Source organism: Phyllostomus hastatus, unplaced genomic scaffold, assembly GCF_019186645.2.
Source record: "Phyllostomus hastatus isolate PE091 unplaced genomic scaffold, TTU_PhHast_1.1 phas_contig_159, whole genome shotgun sequence".
NCBI lineage: Eukaryota > Metazoa > Chordata > Mammalia > Chiroptera > Phyllostomidae > Phyllostomus > Phyllostomus hastatus.
In genome coordinates, this window is record NW_025333640.1 from 12,148,487 (window position 1) to 12,170,621 (window position 22,135).

Genomic DNA, 22,135 nt, shown 5'->3' on the forward strand with positions numbered 1-22,135 from the left:
GCTAACGTTGCACTATGTGCCTGAGATGCCATCCCTTTTCCCTACTCAAGGACCCCTCCGAGACCATCAATTTTCCCTCTCACACATTCACACCTACAACAAAAGCTCCAATGCCCTGCATCTTAAAACACTTTATTGCGCATCCCCTTTCTGAAAAACTCGGAAGAACTGTAACACCTGCCTTTAATTCCTCCCAATCTCAGGCAAACGTCCAACCAGACTTCTGCATGACCCCACTGAAACTGCTTCAGTCACACTCATCAGTTACCCCGCACTGGCTGGATCAGCAACACCTGACACTTGATCCTCCTTAAAGCCATTACTCACTTGGCTGAGGGGACTACCCTTGGCTAAATGATACAACTCCCCACCATCCCTCCCTCACTCACTGGATGCTCCATCTTCTGCTGGCTCCACATCTCCAATCTGAGCATACAAATGTGTCAGTGCTCAATCCGATTCTGTCCACTTGATCCCATGGTGTCTCATCTTGTCCCAGGGCCTCTCATTGTACTGAGATCTCTCAGACTAGAGGGTTTCATCTGGGCCTGAGTCTCATATATACAACTGCCTACTTGACAACCCATTTGGAAGTCTAAACATCATTTAAAACGTGATGTTGAAAACCAAAATTCCTCTGTACACATCCCCACATCTATCCGTGATGCCGTTCCCATGTCAGTCGGCCGTTCTATTGTTCTGTGCACAGGCCCAAACCCTGGAGACCTCCTGCACTCCTCGTCTCACCACTCCACACTCACTCCGTCAGCACATCCTGTCTGTGCCACCTTCAACACGTCGGATCCAACCACTCTCACCGCCTCCACCAGCTCCGGTCGGGTGCAACCTCTATTGTGGCTTACCTTGATTATTCTAAGAGCCTTCTAACTGGTCATGCAGCTTCCACCCCTGCCCCCTTCTTCCCAGTGAAGCAGCCAGAGAGATCTTGTCACTTTCTGCCTCGCTGGCCTCCTAATTTACTCAGAATAAAAGCCAAATTCCTACACACCCAACCTCTCTCATCCTATGCTCCTTCCGCCTCCAGCTACACTGACCTACTTAAGTCTTCCCTGTGCTTGCGGGGCACACCCCACACCGCAGGGTCTCTGCTGGGTTTCCTCTTCTGGGGACAGCTCTCATGGATAGCTGTGTCATCCCCTCTTTAGCTGCTCAAAAGTCACCTTATCCCTGAGGCCTTCCTGGATCACCCTCTATAAAAGCAGCATCCTCCCCGTTACTTTTCTCCATGAAGATTCTGTCTGACTTACGCACACCTATGACGGCGTGCAGCACATACGAATCAGTTTTTAAAATCCGCAGAATTCATGGTATTTATCACCATCTGACAAATGTATGTGTCTCTTTCCCTACTGGAATGTATGCTTCAAGAACACAGAACAGTGCTTAGTACACAGTAGGTGTTCAGTATATTCTTAGTGAATGAGTAAATGAAATGAATGATAAAAGATCTATCCTTGAATTTTTAGAAAAGTGTTCTCTTTACTAAAAGTTTAATATTAGAAGACTACTGAAATCTTTTAACAATTCAAATGTTACCACCTTCTTTTAGGCAGCTCTATTAGCAAATTTCCAAGGTAAAATTTAAAATGTAAATCGTTTACACATTTTCTCTTCATGCAAATAGTGTAATATTTCTTAAAAAAATTTAAAAACCATAATTTTGAAAGTAAACCGAAATGAAATCTTTCGGTATACTTGCAACTTTCACTGACGTGAAGGCTCCATACTGTTGCTACTATGTATTGAATATATAGCTTGCTGTTCAATCCAGCATCTGCTGTGCTGTGGCTCCTCGCTTGCCAAGTGCAGAAATGGCTTCACATACACCACCCTTCGAGGCTGCATGTGCCAGCTACTGGCCTATGCTGCACAGAGCAGTAAAGTGGGAGGACTGTCACAGATATAATTAAAGGCCAAACCACAAATTGTCATATAGATTTTAATAGATATTCTGATTAACTCATCACAGTAATCATTTTTACTGTAATGATATGCAGCTTTACTACACTAGTATAAATGAAAACAGATAAATACAGCTCTAGGCAACATCACAGATTAACAAACTAAGCATTCTTCATGAACCAAACTGAAAACAATTATTAAGAAGAGATGCTGACAGCCTTGCCCATTCTCATCATACCTTCTCAAAAAGGGTACTCAAATAAGGCGCTCCATTTACTCTATCGGTCAATTAATTTGCCAATCAGCTAGGCACACGTATTTCATGGTCTCCACTATTCATGGTTTGGTTAAAAAGCAGACACACCTCAACAAGAAGAAAAGAAAAATGGAACAGATCAGAATATCAAAGAAAACCACTGAATGCATAAAAATATGGCACTTTTCCTGTATTTCAGTTGTAAGACATACCAGGGTGGAAACAAATCAAGAAGAAAATTACTATCCACCCTGAAATGTCTGTCTCTGAAGCAGGATGGGCAATGAAAGGAGATCCTAAAATCAAAAAAGAAAACATGGAAAAAGAAATCCATGTGAAGTTGAATGTTATGAAGCTATCTGCAAAGAAGCTCGTCCCTCCTTTGAAGGCTTGTAATTGAGGACAAGCAAGTTATTCAGTAGCCAATCCTGCAGGGCTCCCACTCTAGCAGTGCCTTGCACTCTGCAAATGCACTCAGACAAGCTGGAGGTAAGTTATTTCACTCTAGATGGTCAAATAAACTCAGAAAGACCACTAAGGAAACGTTCTGAAGTCTGCCAAAGTGGGGGATGTCTTGGAGAAAATACTAACTTTAGGCAGATAGCAAAACTCAGCACGTTTCACAAAATTGCTGAAACTTTGCTCAACTTTCAACTGTTATTCTAATATGGCTTTGTGATCTTATAAATCTTCAAGATCTTACAGATATATTATTATTATTATTATTATTAAAAGCTAGGAAGAGACATTTCCAAAGAGCAGCTCATTGCCAGTTGTTTCAGAAAATGTCTGTCTGCAAAAATTTCACTTTTCGACCCAGAATGCATAATCACAGAATATTTAGGCCAGTCCTTCAAGTAAAACTGCCCTTGCCAACAGTGAATGCAGATCATGATTAAGACAGACATTTCCAAAAACAAAAACACCCAAAACACCCCAGTACCTTTTCAATTCATCCTGCAAAAATGTGCACTGTGGCTAGTCAAAATGTCACTGAAGAGAACACTTCTGGATGTGACATATCCAAAGATTCAAAGCTTATGTTCAGATTATGATTTTAACTGCTACCTTTGCAATTTTATTGTTTCCACTTGATTTTTTTAAAAAGGTAAACACTATTCAACATTTGATTTTAATCTGCAAAGTGATGTGTAGTGTTTCCACTCTCCAGTTAATGAGTCAGAATGGACAGGGTGGAGGGTGGCAGTGAAGACCAGAGAAAGGATTATGTACACACTGGACCAGAGAGAAGCCGCCACCGCCTCTCGTACACCCTCGTTCCCACTGTAAACTTTGTGTTCATATCTCCATATTTGCAAGTCTGAATTAGTCTATAAAAATTGCATTAAAAAGGTAAAATTATTTAAGTGAAATATTAACTGATCTGTATTTTATAAATTTTAATCCATAAAAATATAAATAAGAATGGTAAATTTTTAGGAGAAGAAATATACATTTAGTGCAAGTTATGAATTACATTTCTTCAGTGTCAGCAGTAAAATATCTTGAGGAAAGAAAAAAATGACTGATCTTATTTCAAGAAAAAAAAAATTCCAGTGTTTAAACATGCAGTTAATACCAGACACAGCTAGACAGGGTATTTCCTTCTCTTTACCGTCAAAGCAGCAGCACTCTGTCTCCTTACGCCACACAGCACTTGCATATCATAGTAGTTTCAGAGACAGAAAATATGTGTAAGACCAGGCCACATTACCCATGAAGTCTGAGAGGAAAAAAACAAAAAGAAGACTTTATCCGTACAAGTCACGTTTCATTGTGGACTCGGAACCACACGGCACACAAGCGGAGGGTTTCGTTCATGCTGCACTGGAGAGTTTACCTGTCTGGTCAGCCTGTGCTGTGGTGCCTGTGACTGCTCCAGGCACTCAGTGATGGTGCCGGCGGCAGGGCTAGTGGCACAAGAAACACTCCCTTCTTGTGATGAAACCTCAGCAAAATCACAGTACATCTCAATATGAGAAAGGACTGCTTCAAAGGGTACACCGATTTAAAGAGGCTTTGTTACAGCAAGAGAGAGAAAGAGAGAGGGAGAGGGAGGGAGGGGGGCGAGAGCTCTTCTGGAATGTAGAAAGGTAATGCTTAACTATACAATTCATGAATTAAACAGAACAGTTTTGATAAAAAAAGGGCAAGACCTGCAGTCTTACAGATGGCTCAATTCAAAGTTATCCCTCCAGGAACAGGGACTGATTTCATGTCTTGGCGATGTTGGAGTAACAGGCCAGGCGCTCTGAGCTGGGCTCCAGGGTCCTCTTGGCTGGGGCTCAAGCCTCACTCTCAGGACCCGTCCTCGGCAGAAAACGCATCCCATGCAGAAGAACAGGAGTGGGTTGGCTGCTCTACCTCACTCATTTCCTTCTCTCTCCTTTCCCTCCTCAAACAATTCCTTTATTCCAGCAGCACTATTTGCAAACCATGCTGCAAAAGCCTGGCTTTTCTATCTCCTTTTGTTTGTCTGTTTGTTTGTTTAAAGGAGAACTGTAAATAGACGACTCCCTCAGGTTACATAGTTGTGCTATTCAACAAACGGACTTCCTCTTCTGCCTCCTCTCTCTCCTCGTCCACGAGATTCAGTTGAACATTACTGAGGCGGGGTCTTGGTTTGCCGTCTGGGCCATATGACGGAGGATATCTTTTTTTGTTATAATGCCAAGGAGGCGCCTGAAAGGGATAAATAAAAGACGGCCATTTAAATAAAAGGGAAAAAAAAGAAGCAACATTTATAGCTAAATCCTTTTTGACAGCAACAGAGCAAAGCAAGCAGCCTGAGTTTTTATTTTCAAAAAGCATTTTACTGGTAATGATAATCAAATGATCCAGCAACCATCCTTTGACATACAAAGTAGTATGGTCACTAATAGTACAATGTCCTTTCACTGAGACTCTCATTGAAGTAGAGCTATTTTGATTAATGTATGCCAACAAAAAAGTAACAAAAAATGGACATGTGAGCAAGAAATGATGATACTGGTCCCATTTGAGAAGGAATATTCATTTTCATCACACCAAGAAAGCAGTAAAGTGTCTGATGACCAAATCCTCTCAATATTTCACTTTTTTAAAAAACCAAAACTAACTTTTAAAAAATAGACTGCTCAGTTGTATGCATAATCTTCATGAAAGCACATACAATTGAGATGAAACAGTCAACACAGGACTTCAATTGCAAACTTCAGAGCCCCAAGAATAAATCTACAAGACAACACAAGTTTCTAGTACATTCATCAATGTTTTCCTTTTTTGATTTTGACCAAAAAAGTTAAGATACAGTGCTTTTATGAAAGTCTTAGTTGTTAATGCTTACATTAAAAGATAGATGAAAAATCAAGAAGCAGTCCTAAAATATTATTATGTGAAGCACAAAGCGGAATGAATGAGTAGCTACTTATTATTCTGGTTAGTAGTTTTAAAAAGGATGCATGAACGACTTGTGAAATATTAGCATACAATAGGAATACATAATCAGTTGTGTTTTAACCAAACTGGGACAAGTTTTATACAGGTATGACAATTGCAAGGCAAAATAATTTCAGGCATCAATTGCTAAAGCCAGACAACTTTTAGCAGTTAAAATAATAATTCAAAATTTATCTTCAATCATTAAACCAATAGGACATAGAGCCAGTCAAAGCCAATGCATCTGACCCTAAAAGCTGCTTACAGCATTCTAGAAGCATCATACACAGGGGCATACACTCTTCTAGGCACACCTCACTAATGGAACGGCAGGACACACATCACTGACTGGGACAGTATGGGAGGTACGGAGGGTACAGCAAAAAAAGAACTAATGCTATGCTCATATATATATACACATATACGTATATACACACACGTACACATTACGTTCTACTTAGTGTGCCCATAAAAAAAAATCCATTTAACTGTCAGCAGTTCTAACATTGCTAAGCTCGGTTAAAATAATTTATGAGCTTAGATTTATCACAATATCAGGAAACATTTTTTATTAAAACGGGAGAATTGGGGGTGACGAGGTATGCATTTTTAACCAGTCTGGCGTCCTCTGAGACTGGCATGACCACTAAGGTAGACAGATATATTGTGTTACTTTAAAAATGTCCAGTGATATTCAGTCAACTACCAACTCTTTATAGTTCTTAAATTGCAACTAATGATTCTGGTGAAATGTTAACTTTTGTTTACTTCCCATGAATGGAATTCACACCTTTAAATTTATCTTACAGACATATTTTATGAGATATAAATGTGATTGGCAGCATGTAGGATTTTTTTTGTTCAGCAGGTATCTGGGAAAGAAAGAACTGACAGTTCACAAGTTTCATGCTTCCTGACTTCTGGGTGTCTATGAGGAGATCTGATATATCTAATCACCAAGGGTTCGACGTGCTGCTTTAGTTGCTCGAGATGCTCTAATATGTTCTTCTTTGTGATGATCCCCAAGACAATCCTGAAACAGATCATGTTATGCTAATAACTGTGAGAAATTAAATTAAAAGAGCTTCCAATCATAGTGATAATGAGAGGAAAAAAATAAAAACATGAACCATAAGAATGCTTTTAAATGAACTTTAGAAAAATATAAACAAAAATGATTTGAAATCCCTGGTGCCATTTGCATAAATTCTATTGACTTTCAAAAGTGACATGATGCTATTTTTAAATATTGGTGGGTTGTTTTCCTTTTTAAATTAAAAATAAAAATGATAAAAAGTTCACAGTGAAGATGACTACAAAGAAAAGTCAAAAAATATTAACACATAACTATAAAATTATGAAATTTAGTTTCACTTTTCAGTGTTCCTTCCTTTGAAGAAATTATTTTTCTATTTATCTAAAATGCCGCATTGCAGCAGCTATTATGTGGATCTACTTCAGCAATGAAAAGGTAGAAGTCTTAGCTTTTATTGCCTATAAAGAGATTTAAGCAATCCCCTGGATTTTGGTATTATTTGGAATTAAAATTAAAGGGAATGTGCACCAAATAAATAATGCTGACCAATATAAACACTCCCTAATTTTCAGGACCTGCAGAATGCTACTTCTTAGAATAACCTAATAACACATATTTAAGGTGTCTTTTATGCACTTTCACTTTATGCATTTTTTTCTTGACATGATTATTTCTCGGTTAATGTATCATTATTATAACATCAAGCAAAATAATGGACATAAATTCTCATAAGGATACTTAAGCATAATTAAACTTTTAATTATTAAAACAAAATACTGATTACTGATTATATAGTGAGAGTCAATGAATTCAACTATAATATATGGCAACATAGACAGTGAATGTCAAAAACCTTAGAAAGCTTTTAGTCATTGAATTCTGGAAGCCCACCCAGAATGCCCTTCAGATTAACTGAACACATCTCCCTGGTGACCAGGTTAAGCCTATTTTACTATGAAACTGTCTTTGAACATTCTGACTTCTTACTGGGGTCACCAGGGGACTTCACTGAGTCAAAGCAGGCTGGTCCTACAGATATGCCAGTTATCAAACAGTTACTTCAGGTGATACCTGGGAGTGGAGGCGGGGAAGCAGGGAAGGTGGGGAATGAAAAAGGCATAAATAGCTTCTCTGTTAATGTTTTTCAATTATTTTTGTTTAATTTATTGATTTTACAGAGAGAGGAAGGGAGAGAGAGAGAGAGGCAAGGGGGCGAGAGAGAAAACAGAGAAGAGACAGCAGAATGGGACAGAGAGAGAGAGAGAAACATCAATATTTGCTGTTCCATTTACTAATACATTAATTGTCTGATTCTTGTGTGTGTCCTGACGGGAGATCAAAGACAAAACCTTGGTGTATCAGGACAACGTTCTAACCAACTGAGCTACCATTATTTTTTAAACACAATATACTGATCAGAGAGAACAAAGATAAACTGAAAAGTTCTCAATAAAGTCCCTTTTTTGGAGAAGGGACTTTCTAAGTCCCTTCTCCAAAAAAGCTGAGACACTGCATTACATAAAATAAAAGCACTCGATCATTCAGCAGATGTTTTCCTGACTAAAAGTTCGAGGTCAAATAAATAACAACAAAAAAAACATCAATTCACTTGAATTTATACTTGTAGTCAGGAAATGTGAAAATCTTGACAAAATAATTCCAGTCTAGTTCTTATTCACTTTTTCTAGCTAATTATATACAATAATTAATTTCAGTTAATACATTAGTAAGCTCCGACAAATCATAAGGTACACAATGAGAAAAAATTATCATTTTAAAGGACCAAATGGCAAATTTAGAGATTTACAAAGCAATGTTTATATTTACAAAGTAATGGCCCTAAAAAAAGTGGAAGTAACACATTTCCTCTCTTTGGTTAATGGAGGAGAGTGATTTGAGAATGACAAGGCCAGGCTCAGTGTAGCTTTGTGAACTTCAGGAAGTGCAAAGAAAATCGAAGCAACAATGTGACTCATGTAAAGATTAAGTTACTGTTTCCTTGTGGGCTAACAAACAATGAGAGTTAACAGAGCATGACCCAACATCTTCCCCAAGTGCGATCCAACACCAGGTACAAGAGTTCTGCCCCTTTCCCTCCTTCAAAAAAAGGTCTGATATTAGAGTAAGTCTGGAAAACTATGTTTCTATTATTCCATCTGAGAATCAAATAATATCAACATTTTATAAGTTCAAAGAAGTTTCATAGTGAATAAACCTCAAATGTATTTAATCCAATATTTTACTAATTTATATGATTACAAAACTCTTTTGGAACAATCCTAGTAACATCCTGCTACTTCCACCAAGACTGAAAGATCCTGAGAAACTCTGCTAATTAAAATAAAAATGTAGGATCGTCTACAACAGACATCTTGACAGACACACCGCCCCTTCATCTCTCTGCTCTCATTTTCTCCTTGCACCCAAGGCTCCAGATTTGTTACAGCTCCTCCCCCAAAGAATGAGTTTCCACCTCTGAGGACCCAAAGCAACTGTCTAGAACATCACAGTCCACCCAGAAAACCCGAAGATGTAATTTCTTTTCTGGGTTTAAGTCATTTAAATGTAAGTAAGAACACTCTACTTTCTTACATATTTCAAGGCAAATGTCCCAGGAGCCACCACCCCAAATGATCTCTTTTTTTATCTATCAATGTTTATTAAAGGACAGAAATAAGGAAAGTATAATCAATGCAATCAAACACATTCTTTCAGAAAAAGCCACCCCCCCACCACAAGCTTTTTTATAAAAAGGAAGTATCATAAGATTTTAATTAACTATTCTCCCTTTTCCTCTACTTATTTTCACACTTTGTTCTAAATATTTTCCTTTCCAATGTCTGTGCTGCCAAACCCCTGAGGATTAATCAGCAAAAGGAAATACAGTAATTAACCCACACAGCTTTGTGGCCACAGTTAATCAATCATGACTAGAGAATGACAGTGTATTTATTTGGCAAGACATAAAAGGACGAACCATTCCAGGCATGGAGAACACCTTAAAGCAAGCAAAAGTTTATAACAAGTCACCTTAGCTTCCAATTGAGCCATTTATAATTAAAAAGGCCCAAGAACCAGTAAAGCTTTATGAAAAGTTACTCCATTTAACATGTTCTCATTAAGTTTTTAATCAGTGAAGTTTGGTACCATTATTTTTAAAGTTAAGCAACATTAAAGAAAAAAGTTACTTTACTACAAACATCTCTTCTCCAATCAGTACCTGTGATATTTAATAATTATGACCTCCTTGCCCTTAAGACTTTTATCTCTTTAATAATTTATTTCATATTACCTACACTTATTCTAAATGGTTAGCTAAAATGTTAAACATGGATCTAATTCTCTAGCATCTACTTCTATTCCTAACACAATACTGTCTAATATATTGTCTAAGAAAACAATAGTAGTTTAAGAAATCACAAAGGAAGACACATTCTATAAGTTAATTACAGGTAAAAAGACAGCAAGAGACTGGGTTTTAAAATTGGAAAGCTACTTTATTCCCTGATCTCTGACTTGCTTAACACATGACTAGGCAAGTTATTAAGCCTCTTCAAGCTCAATTACTACATCTGAAAGTTGGGATATTGCCACCTGCTTTGCAGAGGGGCTGCAAAGTTAAATGAGAAACATGAAGAAGGTGTTCAACAAATTTTCTTTCTTTCTGGTCCTTCTTCCTCCTCCCTCTAGGTAGGAGTCATGTGTTCTGCACAAAATGATGTTTTAAAAAACCTGCTGTGATACTCTTCAGTGTTTCATATTCCAATTCATGCTCTGCCTGCAGTTTATGCATAATCCTTCGTTTCTCATTTTGATCCTTTCTGTTATCAGCCTTCAGGTAAAACAATGTTCTTAAGTATTTCAACTAGGAACAGGAATATAATGGGAGAGAGGGGGCGAGAGAGAATGGGCCTGGAGAGGAGCCCCAGGTCAGGAGCAGAGGGCGCAGTGGGGCTGGAGGAGTGCGTCTGCTGCGGCACCCTGGCACCCTGTGCGCTCCTCTCCACCATCCCTGTGACGTCTGCCCAGCCAGACCGTCCTGCCCTCCCACCCTCGGGAGACGCTGGCAGCTCATATGCACAAGGCAAAAAGTAATCAACTTACACATTTCAAATACATAGTATTTGTCATTAGCAGTTTATGTAAAAGGTTTGTGAGAAGGAAGAAAACAGGAAACAAAGCATTTGCTCACCGTTCTCAACTAATTTACAAATTTCATTTAATTACACATTATTTCTCTCATTACGTGACAAATTAAATAATGGCTCATGCAGTAAACAGCCAAATATCTAGAAAATTATTACTGTACTAGATATATATAGTCTAAAATGGAAATCCTGACAGAAAGAAACAGGTGTTTGCAGCAGTTCATTCAGGGCAGGACTACTACTTGGCTAAGGGAGGGAACAACTCTAATACCACGAACATGCTGGGACTCTTTGCCAACCCTCAAGCATTCCTCACAAATGTCACTGCATTTGTGGGGGGTGACATTTCTCTTACTCTTTCTTAAGTGTCAGTCTGACTGATCTTTATTTATAACCAAAGTAAAAGACACACTTTCCCACTTTGAAGCTGATTACACTCTCTCCTCGTAACTGCATATGAATTCCACTAAAAAGGATTAAAAGTTCTGGTAAGTGAACTGCTTTCTTTTTTTTTTTTTTAAATGAAACCTACCCATTGTGAGTTACAAGGCACTGCCTCAGACCCAGCTTTCGGAAAATATCCACCACGATCTCCATGGGCGTGTGGTCCGTCACCGTGAAAGGGCTCATGTCCAGAATGCTGCGCAGCTTCAAGGGCCGGGGGCTTTCTGCCGGAAGGGACGGGGTGTGCTGCGCAAAACACACACGGGAACTGCCCACGATTCCTTCTTGTTTTTTTCTTGCACTTTCTGAAGAGATTGAGAAGGCCAAAAATTAAAATGTGATAGGCTGTATTTTGTTTTAAGGGTAACATGCTCATTCAGAGATTAAACAAATAAATGCATCCATGAGTTTTGGTCCTTTCCTTTTTTTCTTTCTCCTTAACCAAGAAAGGAATCAACTGAACAGTCATGGCAATTTATGTTTAACAGAATCAGAATCCACAAACACCACATCATCTCCACATAAATAAAATGTTGGTGTGTATTTTATGGGGCTGAACCTGTTTCCTAACTTTGGGAGATAAGGAAACATGGTTGGAATATGAGATTTTAAAACCTGCACAAATTAGAGAAATCCGTCATCAAATACGCCTGCCTGTGCTAACAGCTACTTGTACTGCATTGGAGGTGGGACTCAAGAGAGCTTCATCCTTGCTTTGACCATGCTCTGCACTTCACCACTGTGGACTAGCTAGTTCTTCCTCTTTTCTAATTTTTTAGTTTAATATTCTAGATGAGTCCAGAGCACTAACAGGTGGGTTGAAACTATAATTATTTGCAAAGGCTGTTAACTGCCCCCTCCAGTGTGCTCTGCTGCCTACTTCCACTCCCACCTCTGAAAGCACTAGACAGAGAGTGGCAAAGATGCAGAAAGCTACACAGGAAGAACAGAAGCCATGGAAACAAAAAGGAAATCCATGAAATGGAGAAAGTACAAAAATAAAATAGCTTTATGCTTCTATTTTGAATTAGTGTATACTCAAAACTATCCTTTAATAAGATATTTTATATGTTATACATACACATAAAACCTTGTATACAAGTCTACTTTTACCATTCAAAAACTTAAACTTTACAAATATATGTGGGTAAATACTTCGGGCGTGTCCAAAAAGTCATGTGGCTAACACTTCTGATGACGTGACTTGATCTCACATATGGCAAGTACTACCTCTATTCCCTTAAATGACTCCTCTCTGCTAACTCAACATTCTATTTCTCAAGCCAGTAACAAAACTAAAAAATATATCCACTAAATCAGTGGAATGTAATTCTTAATTTTACCACTTTCTTCTAAAAACCTGGTGCCTTTCTTTAATTTCAATGCAAATTCCAAAATTCTAATCTTTTCTGTATCTTTGCCTGGCTACCATTGAAACCTAAAGAATGGGAATCTAAACAACAGAATTCTTTTCTGACTGCAGGTTTGGCCATGGTGATGGCACAGAAGCTAAAACACTTGAACAGAGACAAGTCTGACCACATATTTTGCCCAGTCTGGCAACTATTATATTACTTAAAGCAAAACCTGGAATGATGGGATTGCCAGTTTTTGAAAACATCTTCCAAAAATGTAAGCCTTTTCCTAAACTGAGCAGGCTACTCTCTGTAGGCTCTTTCTTTCTCCTCCTCCTCCTCTTTTCCTTTAATAGCTCCTACAAAACGGAGAGTTTCCAGTCTGATTGAGAAACACTTCCCATCTGTACTGTGCAGTCTTCCCTCTTCAAGTGGCACCAGAATCAAATGTTTTACTCCCCTTTTACAATGGCCACAGGGACAAGTTGGAAGGGAGATGACGGGCTCACAGAAGTAACCTCTGGAGACAGACCAAGTGCTGGACATTTTCAGCTCAGGGTCCTCTACTACAATCTGCAGGGTGCCAAAGCAATAGCTTGATGAAAATATTCTCTGTCACCTCTAGGAGTTGAGGGAGAAGGGGTTGGTCTGCTCATTAAGATTACAGTACTACTGGGTAAGAGGAAAGATTAATTTTGGAGGAACACAATTGCTTCCTCCTCAGAAAAAGTTTACTTTATCTCCAATAAATAACATAGTATGGCTGATGTCTTTAAATGATATTTTCAGGAACATCAGCCCAAAATATAATAGCAATACAACTGCAAATACAATAGCAATTGTAATTACAATAGCAAATACAATTACTTCCATACTTTTTCAACCTGACATTTAACCAAAAATAAAATCTCAATGATTTTCTCACTTTAAACTAAATATTAGAAGTCAATGCTGTAAACCTGAATCCAAAAACTAAGGAATTAAAACCTTGTGAATCTAATATGAAATAGACCAATGAAGATGGAATTTTCAGATACCTGCATTCAAATAAGTCAACTTTATTCAATATGAGAGTGTATTTAGCTGGAAGCCCCAGCACTTGCTAAGGCCTTATATAACATGTTAATCAAGAATAATATCAATTTAACAAGGTCTATCTGAGTGGTAAAAAAGAATGACTCTAAACTGATGATAATGCCAAGTCAAAAGATAAAACTATATTTAGCAAGAAAACAATCCATGGAAGCATAAATTCCTTTCCTAAAGAACATAAGACTTCTGCCCACACAGACCCAACCGATTAAATTTGATTGCTTTCCTTCCTTCCAGAAATCTATTATATATCCATGTCTATCTACCTTGATACCAATACATGTAAGTGTGTGTGTATGTGTATTTTTTTAAAAGGTACCTATTGCAATTGTCAGATCTCTTCTGAGGGCAAATCCCACTAATCTCTGAGATTCTTTTGACATGATGACAGGGAAGCCATTGTAACTGGTTTCATTAATCATATTTTCTATGTCATCCACTGTCATATTGTCCTGGGTCAGGACAGCCAAGGGAGGGTCGTTCCTTCGAGGTCTCATGACATCCGCAGCCAGGGTGGTGTGAGTGAATTCTTCTTTTGCATCCAAGAAAGGGTATCCATTTAACCGAATGTGTGCTTCATAAATGCCTTCCCTACCAAAGGCGTCTCCAACCCATTTACTGGTCATTACTGCGGCCATAAGGGGAACAATATACTCCAGGCCTCCAGTGAGCTCAAAAACAATAACCACCAAGGAGACGGTCATCCTTGTCACACCACCTGAAAAAAATAAGCACCACTGGTCAGGAAGGACAGGATCCTCATCCATACATGCTAGCAGGATTTGTGCACTAGGCTGGTTGACATAAATTGTCAACAGAACTTAGTGAAAAGGATTATCATCAAAAACTACTATTAGGACAATCATCGCTATTTAATAAGATCTAGAAGAATACCAATCATCTTTGTTTATAACACAGAAGACTTGAATTAACATTTTAAACACAGAAGACTTGAAATAACATTTCAAACCTTTCTGCTTCGTATAAAAAAGAATACCTATCCAACCAAAACAAGTATGTCATTTTGGTTCACTGCCACAGCAAAGACATAATTTCTCCCTTGTAAAAGATTATTATTGATTCTTAAGGAATCTGGTGAAGCACATCAGAGCTATCATCTTCACCACTGATTTATACATTAAATTCATATGTGGGTAGAATATTAATTTGATTCATTTCTTCCCCTAAATCTTTCCAAAATGAGTAAAACATTCTGATGCTTTGTGATTCGTGGCAGCAGTATAAATTCCCTCCCTCAGAAAATTCATGCATTCCTTCACCCACATCACCAGTCTGAGCCGCCTTCTCTATGCGGATGACTCCCCAGCACCTCTCTGTCTACTGCCACACGTGTGCCCTGTCTCCGGCTCTGCAGGCCTTCTCTTGTGCTCGTCTCATTGATCGGTGAAGACACCGTCACAGAGAACACTGCACACTTAAAACTAAACTCCTCTTCTTCTCAAAGAGCCCCTCCCCCACCCCGTGCCAACTCCCCTGACTCCAACAGCAGGTGTGACATTCGTCCTGACAACCTAGGTAATCGTTCTTGGTTCATCCCTTTACTTTATCCCAACATCTGCACTCTCACCTAGTCCTCTATGATTTGCTCTGCAAAATACCTACAGGCACCTTTGTCAACATTCTCCCTGATACCAACCTAGTCCAGCCCCTCAAGACTTTGTTCCTTAATTTTAATACTCTTTTGTGTTTACCTCCTTAACTGCAGGCCTATTAGCTTCAATCCCCTTTCTAAGCCATGGTCCAGGTTAATTTTTCCTAAGTAATACTTTCCTCATGTTGCTTATTTGTGGAAAAACCTACCAGGGTTCACCAGTTCATACTATATTAGGCTTAAATTCTCCCTTTTTGTTTTTTAACCTAAAAATAGAAGGGAGAAAGGACCTATTGTATACTACATATCTACACTATGCTAGACATGCCCTCGTCAATTTACAAAGGCATCTTTAAAAATTATTTTTAACTAAGCAATTATTTTACCTGACACTATCCTAACAGCTTTACATACATTTTTATCTCATACAATCCTTAAAACAACTGTAGGAGATAAGTAATTATTATTTCCATTTTAAAGGTTTAAAAAAAAAAGTAGTAAAGGAACTTTCTCAAAGTCACCAAGCTACATGTGGCAAAGCCACAGCTCTGTTACCGATCTGACCAATTCCAAATACGAATTCATCCTAACATAAATCGTGCTCCATAGTCTGCTCCTTCCCACCAATCCAACTCTCTCCCCCAAAACACTCAAAATGCACTCTTACTTCAATATTGTCAGTTCCTTCAGAGCCCCAAGATTACTATTCCTATTCCTATTCTGATTTCTTTGTCTTCACATTATTATAGTCTTCAACAAAGTCCTCTCCCTTAAATTCTATTAATCTATAAAATAAAGCTCATGCTCTATCCTACCTGAATTACTTCAGTTCTTTTTTCCTCTGGATTCCTACAGTTTTCATAGACTCTTTCAGTACTCTATATAATCATCTACTGCTCACTATTTTCTCAGTGTGGGTCCTGTCTCCCCAACTTGACTGCAGCTGAGGTTGGCCCATGTTTTATACTTCTTTTTCTATCACTCACTGCACCTAGCACAGCCCTAAACAGAAAGTGGATACTTAATAAATACTCACTACTTTAGTGAAAAATGATTCTGTCCTTCACTTTCATTTGATATTACATTTCTGAAGATCAATAATTACTTTATACACTTTTGATCAATAATTACTTTAACACTTTTGATGCATGAACAAAGTAAGTCAAATGCCAACTATCATTAAATATGTAACCAAAGTTCAGCTGGCATGTTAAATATAAAATAACTACTTTTATGACCAAAAGGACAATAAATAGACTTTAAGCATTTTTTAAATCTTCACCCAAGGATATGTTGATTGATTTTACAGTTAGAGGAAGGGGTACAAAAGGAAGAAGAGGATGGAGGTAGGTGAGGAAGGGGAGTGGAGGGAGGGGGAGGGAGAAAAAAAGAGAGAGAGAGAGAGGGAGAAACATCAACGTGAGAGACAAACATCGATTAGTTGTATCTGTACACATTCTGACAAAGATCAAACCCTCAAACTTTCAGCGTGCTGGACGATGCCCCAATCAACTTAGCTACCCAGCCAGGGCTAGGCTCTCAAGTATTGAATGCAAATAGTTTGCTTTTCTTTATTAATAGAGTAGTTACCTTTCTCATTTTGCTATAAATACACCTTAAATGGAAGAAGGCTGGTAAAGAAATCTTTTACTGAGGCTAAAAATAAATCACTGCAGAGCCCAAAGTAAAGCTATTCCGCAGCTCTGCTCGCATGCTAATCTCAGGAACCATGCTCTGGCTGGTATAGGTACATCAAGATCCCTGACAATGAAAAAAACAAAAACATCCTTGGACAGGATTCAAATTAAGCCTATGCTGTACTGAGATGTTTTCTGTTATAGAGCATTATGTGGTATTATAAAAATGCTGTTATTAAATTTTTGCATTAAATTTTCAGAGACAGGTAAATAAAACCCAGTGCTATATAACACCATATAATAATAGTACTGTTTAATTTGTTAAAACATTCTCTTCCTCTGTCCTGTACCCCTCCCTCTCCCTCACCCCAACCCTGTTAAGCACGAGCAGAGTCTTACTCTGTTTCCTCTCAGATTCACAAGCACCCAGCACAGAGAGGCACAGTGGCATTACCTAAGCACGCAGCAGCACCAACCATGGCGTAAAGGCCAGGAGTAATGCAATCAGCCCCGACCTCACACCACTCCTTAAAGATAAACCAATCGTGGTGGTAATAGGCAAGCTGCTCCACGGCAATCCCCACAATCCTTCCCGCAATGGCTCCAATGGCCATGCTGGGGATGAACAAGCCTGACGGAACCTGTAACAAAACGGAGTGCTTAATCAGGCAGAGGTCCTCTACTTGCTTGCTTGAAACCTATGTTCTGTGGATTGCTCTCTCACACTTGATTCTTTTCACATTTATATAGCAAAATCCTAGTATAAACTAAAACTTTTAGCAAAATCTTATTATAGAGTATTTTGAAAATTCTATCAATTACAAATTTACATATCACATTCTCTACACCAAAGAGAAAGTACCCAAGGGTCAATTCTCCTTTATCTCAGGGGTTCCTTAATGCCAGTCCCTAACTAAATTTTCATTAATCCATGTAAAATGTGAGACCCCCCACAAAAAAAAACAAAAACAAAAAACCCCCAGCGATATGAAGCACTTTTCATAACTCTAAATCAACTCAGTCTGAAATTCTACCCCCTACTCCAAGATTATGTCCTTCCTATATATGTTTCTATCAAATGATAGAAATATTAGATGCTATTCCTCTTAAGTGTCTCAATGTAAAGTGGCCAATGTCATCAGGTCCCCCAATGTTTTTTAGTGAGTATATACAGGTATATATATTTAATTAAAAAAATTCCCTCCTTTTAATTAATTTGTTCATATTCATACATAAGTCATATATGTATGAATTAAAAGGAGAAAAAAGTTATCGCCCAAATTTAATAAGGATAACGGGAATAGCAAACACTGTGTAAGCAAGACCATTTAAAGACCATTAAAAGACTAAAAGACTAACAGCTACAAACTGTTCTGCATCTGAAATAAGATGAGCACGGAGTGGTGGCATGGTGGGGAGTGTGTCGGGACCATGAAATGGGCATCCAGCTAGGAGGGATCAAATATGTTTTACACTCTCCTGCCAGGCAGAATCCCTCAGCCACAGTGGAGGATCGTAACAAGGAGAGGCCTGCCAACTGCCTCTGGTCTCCTGTGGCTCAACTGAGGGTGAGAAAGTTGGGATTTACAGAAAATCAACTTACTGTAGAAATAGGAGTTTTAACAACTCCATTAATTTGATTCACTAAAGAGTGAAATTTCAAGGTGTTTTTTATTATTTAACTCATACTTAATATAATGTGGGCTACATACAGAGGACAATAGAAAAGAGACAGTATTTCAAAAATACCACTTCGATTTCATTAAAATTCAGCTGGTATTCCATATTACGTACGGCTGTGAAAGCACACTACCACTGGAGAACACGAACTATGGGTACAATGATTTAAAGAACAAGGATCAGTAGACATCTGATTCCCCATATGCATTACTGACGGTCACACAATAGCATTATATTTACTGGTAAATCACTGATTAACAAATGCTATTCTCACTTTTGTAAGTTCAAAAGAAGCTATGTCCCAGGTCATAAGGTCTTAAGTCCTTTATGGAAAAAGGCAAGGTGTTCATGGCCTAGTAATTTACCTCTTGAGCCTACAACGCCCTTTCAAGGTAACGCCCTGTACAGATATGGTGAGACAGAAAACTGGCTTCCCAAAGATATGGGTATCCTGATTCTGGGGAATTTATTATGCTATGTGGCAAGGAGCAATTAAGGTTGCAGAAAGAATTAAGACTGTTAGCTGACCTTGGAACAGGAGATTATCCTGGATTACTTTGGATCCAAAGTAACAAGAGTAATAATGAAGGTGTTTTAAATGTGAAGAAGGATTTAGAAGAGTGAGTTTCAGAATGGTGAGATAAAAGAAAGACTGCAGCACCACTGCTGGTTTTGAGGATGGAAGAAGAGCTAAGTATGTCAGCAGGCAGCCTCTAGAATGCTGGAAAAGCAAAGACTCTCCCCTAGAACCTCCGTAAATCCCTGTGAACACTTTGATGTTAGTGAGCCCAATTTGGGTTTCTGACCTCCAGAACTGTAATAAATTTGGGTGACTTTTAAATCAAATAAGTTTGTGCTAATTTATCACAGCAGCAATAATCACAAATTGTCTGACACTCTGTCCACTAAATGGAAGAGTGTGTTTCCCTCCCCCTGAACCTGAGGGGAGGGGGCTCTGTTACTGTCTAGACTAACAGAACACAATAGAAGGCATGCTGCTTGACTTCTTTGGCTAGGTTAGAAAACGATCCCCTTGGTGCGCTTGCTTTGGAACACTGAGCTACCATGTAAGAAATCTAACTACCCAGAGACTGCCATGCTGGAAAAACCAGAGAGAGAGAGAGAGAGAGAGAGAGAGATGTTCCAGGAGCCCAGATGTTCCAGCCCCAGTTGTTCTGAGTCTTCTCAGCCCAGGTGCCAGACAAGTGAATGTCTGAGACAAGCAGCCCTAGCCATGTCTGATGACAACTGTGTGAGAGACCAAACCATGCCCAGTTACGTCCTTCCCAAATAGCTGACAAATAAAGAGCAAAATAAGTTATCTTAAGATGCTAGTTTGGGGGGGTAATTTGTTACAGATTAACAGATACTATGGCTCAACCTTATCTCCTCATGAATTCTTTTATTCATTTCTTAAAATTAAACCCAAAAGATAAGAATTTTTTCAGGCAACAGTTATGAAACGACCACATTCATCTCTTATTCCACACACAAGTTTTGATCATGCCCAGATTACCTAAACATCGCCCCACATTGGCACTTACCTTAATACCAAAAGTGAATACTGTCATTATGATTTTAAATATGAGGGCTAAGCATAACTGCCATATAGCTGAATATACTCCGAGGCCTGCTGGACGATCAGGAATATCATCAACAATTTTACTGGCATTCATGTCATTTTTGTAGTCACAGAGAGAAGAGGATTCCAGGGGCCCACAGTCTGTAAAAAGCTCTCTAATCAGTTCACTGGTGTTGAGCCTCGTATATGGATTAGGAAAGGCTATCACAGCAGTAATGGCTGCAACAATAATGACTTCAAGAACAGGATACTTTCCAAATTTGGTGGATTTGCGTCGACGACACCAGGCAATATTTGCCCTAATGAAAAAGGCTCCCCAAAGCCCTCCAAATACCCCGAGGAGAATAAAAGGAAACAGTTCAAAAAGGTACCATGGTGTATGATACTCCACGTAAAAAAGAACCAGACGGCTATTTCCAAATGGATTAATGGATCGCAAAACAAATGCAGCAACTAAAGCAGCAAAAAATGATCTCCATAAAGTTTTAAGAGGAAAATAATAGCTAACCTGAAAAAAGAAAGGAAGAAAAATTAATGATATAATTTTATAAAATGTTTCTGATATGTTACAACTTAAGTGGTAAATACCATAGCTCTAAATTTTGCTACAGCTAGAATTTACATAGAATGGATTCTACTGTGGTAAGAAAAATATTGATTTTTAATTAACTTTAACTCACCTCATTATACATAAACAGTATCAACTGGTCATAAATGTCTAATAATTAATTATAATACTTTGTTTTATTTTTAAAAGGAATTTCACTTCCAATCATAGCAGTTAACAGTAAAATGTACTGCCACTAACTCATGTTACCTCATAAAGAAGTATTTAATTTACTTCTTCTATAGTAAATTAAAAAAGAACACAAACAACTACAAAAGTGAATTTGAAAACATTCCTAGTCATATTTTTGTGTAAATGTATTTTTGGTGCTTAAAAAGTCTTAAGCACCAGGGAGAAAACAAAAACAAAACATTCCACTAAAGTGACTAAAACTTTCTTAAACATCAATAACTGCAACAGAAATAATCACACAAGATAACCTTGCAAAGACAATTTAGTAATTGATTAAAAATTTTAAAATAAAAAGGCTGCATTTCGGCCAATAGGGATAGATTGTTTCAAATATTTCCTACTAAGTCATATTCATATCTGCTTAATGTCAACAAAGTTAATATTTAAACCATAATTAATGTTTTATATATAAGTAATATTTTTAAAGTTTTTCAAGGTAAGGAACATATACAGTATGCTACTTGTTATGTACTAGTGGAAAATAATTCTATAAAAATAAATTTTTAAAATTAAAACTAAAGACTGTATCTATTACACAAGATATAAAACTGAAAAGTGTGCCAAAATTTATGTGTGATGGTACTTATACATAATTTTAATGTTGCTATCTCTGTTTTACATACCTCTTCCAGGCTAAAAAGAACTCCTCCAATCGGTGCACCAAAAGCTACAGAAACACCTGCAGCTGAGGCAGCTGACAGCACCTTAGAAAAAATAATGTGGCTTATTTCATGTTTTTATAATTCAAATATATGCCGAACAAAAATTATTCATGTTACTCGAATTTTTGAAACGACTATTTGGAATTTAACTCACATTTCTCCCCTCCTTAAGCAAATGCAGATATTTTTTCTAAAAAGATTTTTTAACTTTTCTGCTTTAATTGAAAGGTTATTCATATATTTAATATTCCGTCAAAAAAACTTGTGTGAGATATACTAATGTAACTGGGACATAAAGAAGAGGAAATAAATACAATCAACTTACAAGATGTTTGTGAAGACCAACGGAGAGAGTGGTAACTGGTTTGAGGAGAAGAGTTGCTTACTTATTTTTAAATAGGATATAATTTCTTCCGATTTTAGAACTACATCATCATCAATAATTACTCTATTCTGAACCCTAGTGAAATATCCAGGGAACTAAAAGCCTGC

At 37.9% G+C, this 22,135-nt stretch overlaps 1 protein-coding gene across 5 annotated transcripts in view; it reads right to left on the reverse strand.

Annotated features, from left to right (window-relative positions):
- Positions 1-1,946: 1,946 nt before the first annotated feature.
- Positions 1,947-22,135, reverse strand: part of CLCN3 (chloride voltage-gated channel 3) — a 69,881-nt gene continuing 49,692 nt past the window's right edge. For 3 of the 5 annotated variants that reach the window (XM_045830885.1, XM_045830884.1, XM_045830887.1), the window contains 7 exons: positions 21,605-21,685; positions 20,145-20,690; positions 17,375-17,561; positions 13,991-14,389; positions 11,313-11,529; positions 6,554-6,629; positions 1,947-4,861 (listed from right to left, as the gene is read on the reverse strand). In XM_045830885.1, coding sequence (XP_045686841.1) covers positions 4,703-4,861; positions 6,554-6,629; positions 11,313-11,529; positions 13,991-14,389; positions 17,375-17,561; positions 20,145-20,690; positions 21,605-21,685 — 1,665 coding nt within the window. In that variant the 3' untranslated portion in view covers positions 1,947-4,702. The remainder of the gene's footprint in view (positions 4,862-6,553; positions 6,630-11,312; positions 11,530-13,990; positions 14,390-17,374; positions 17,562-20,144; positions 20,691-21,604; positions 21,686-22,135) is intronic. The other 2 variants (XM_045830888.1, XM_045830889.1) reach the window with 1 other exon arrangement.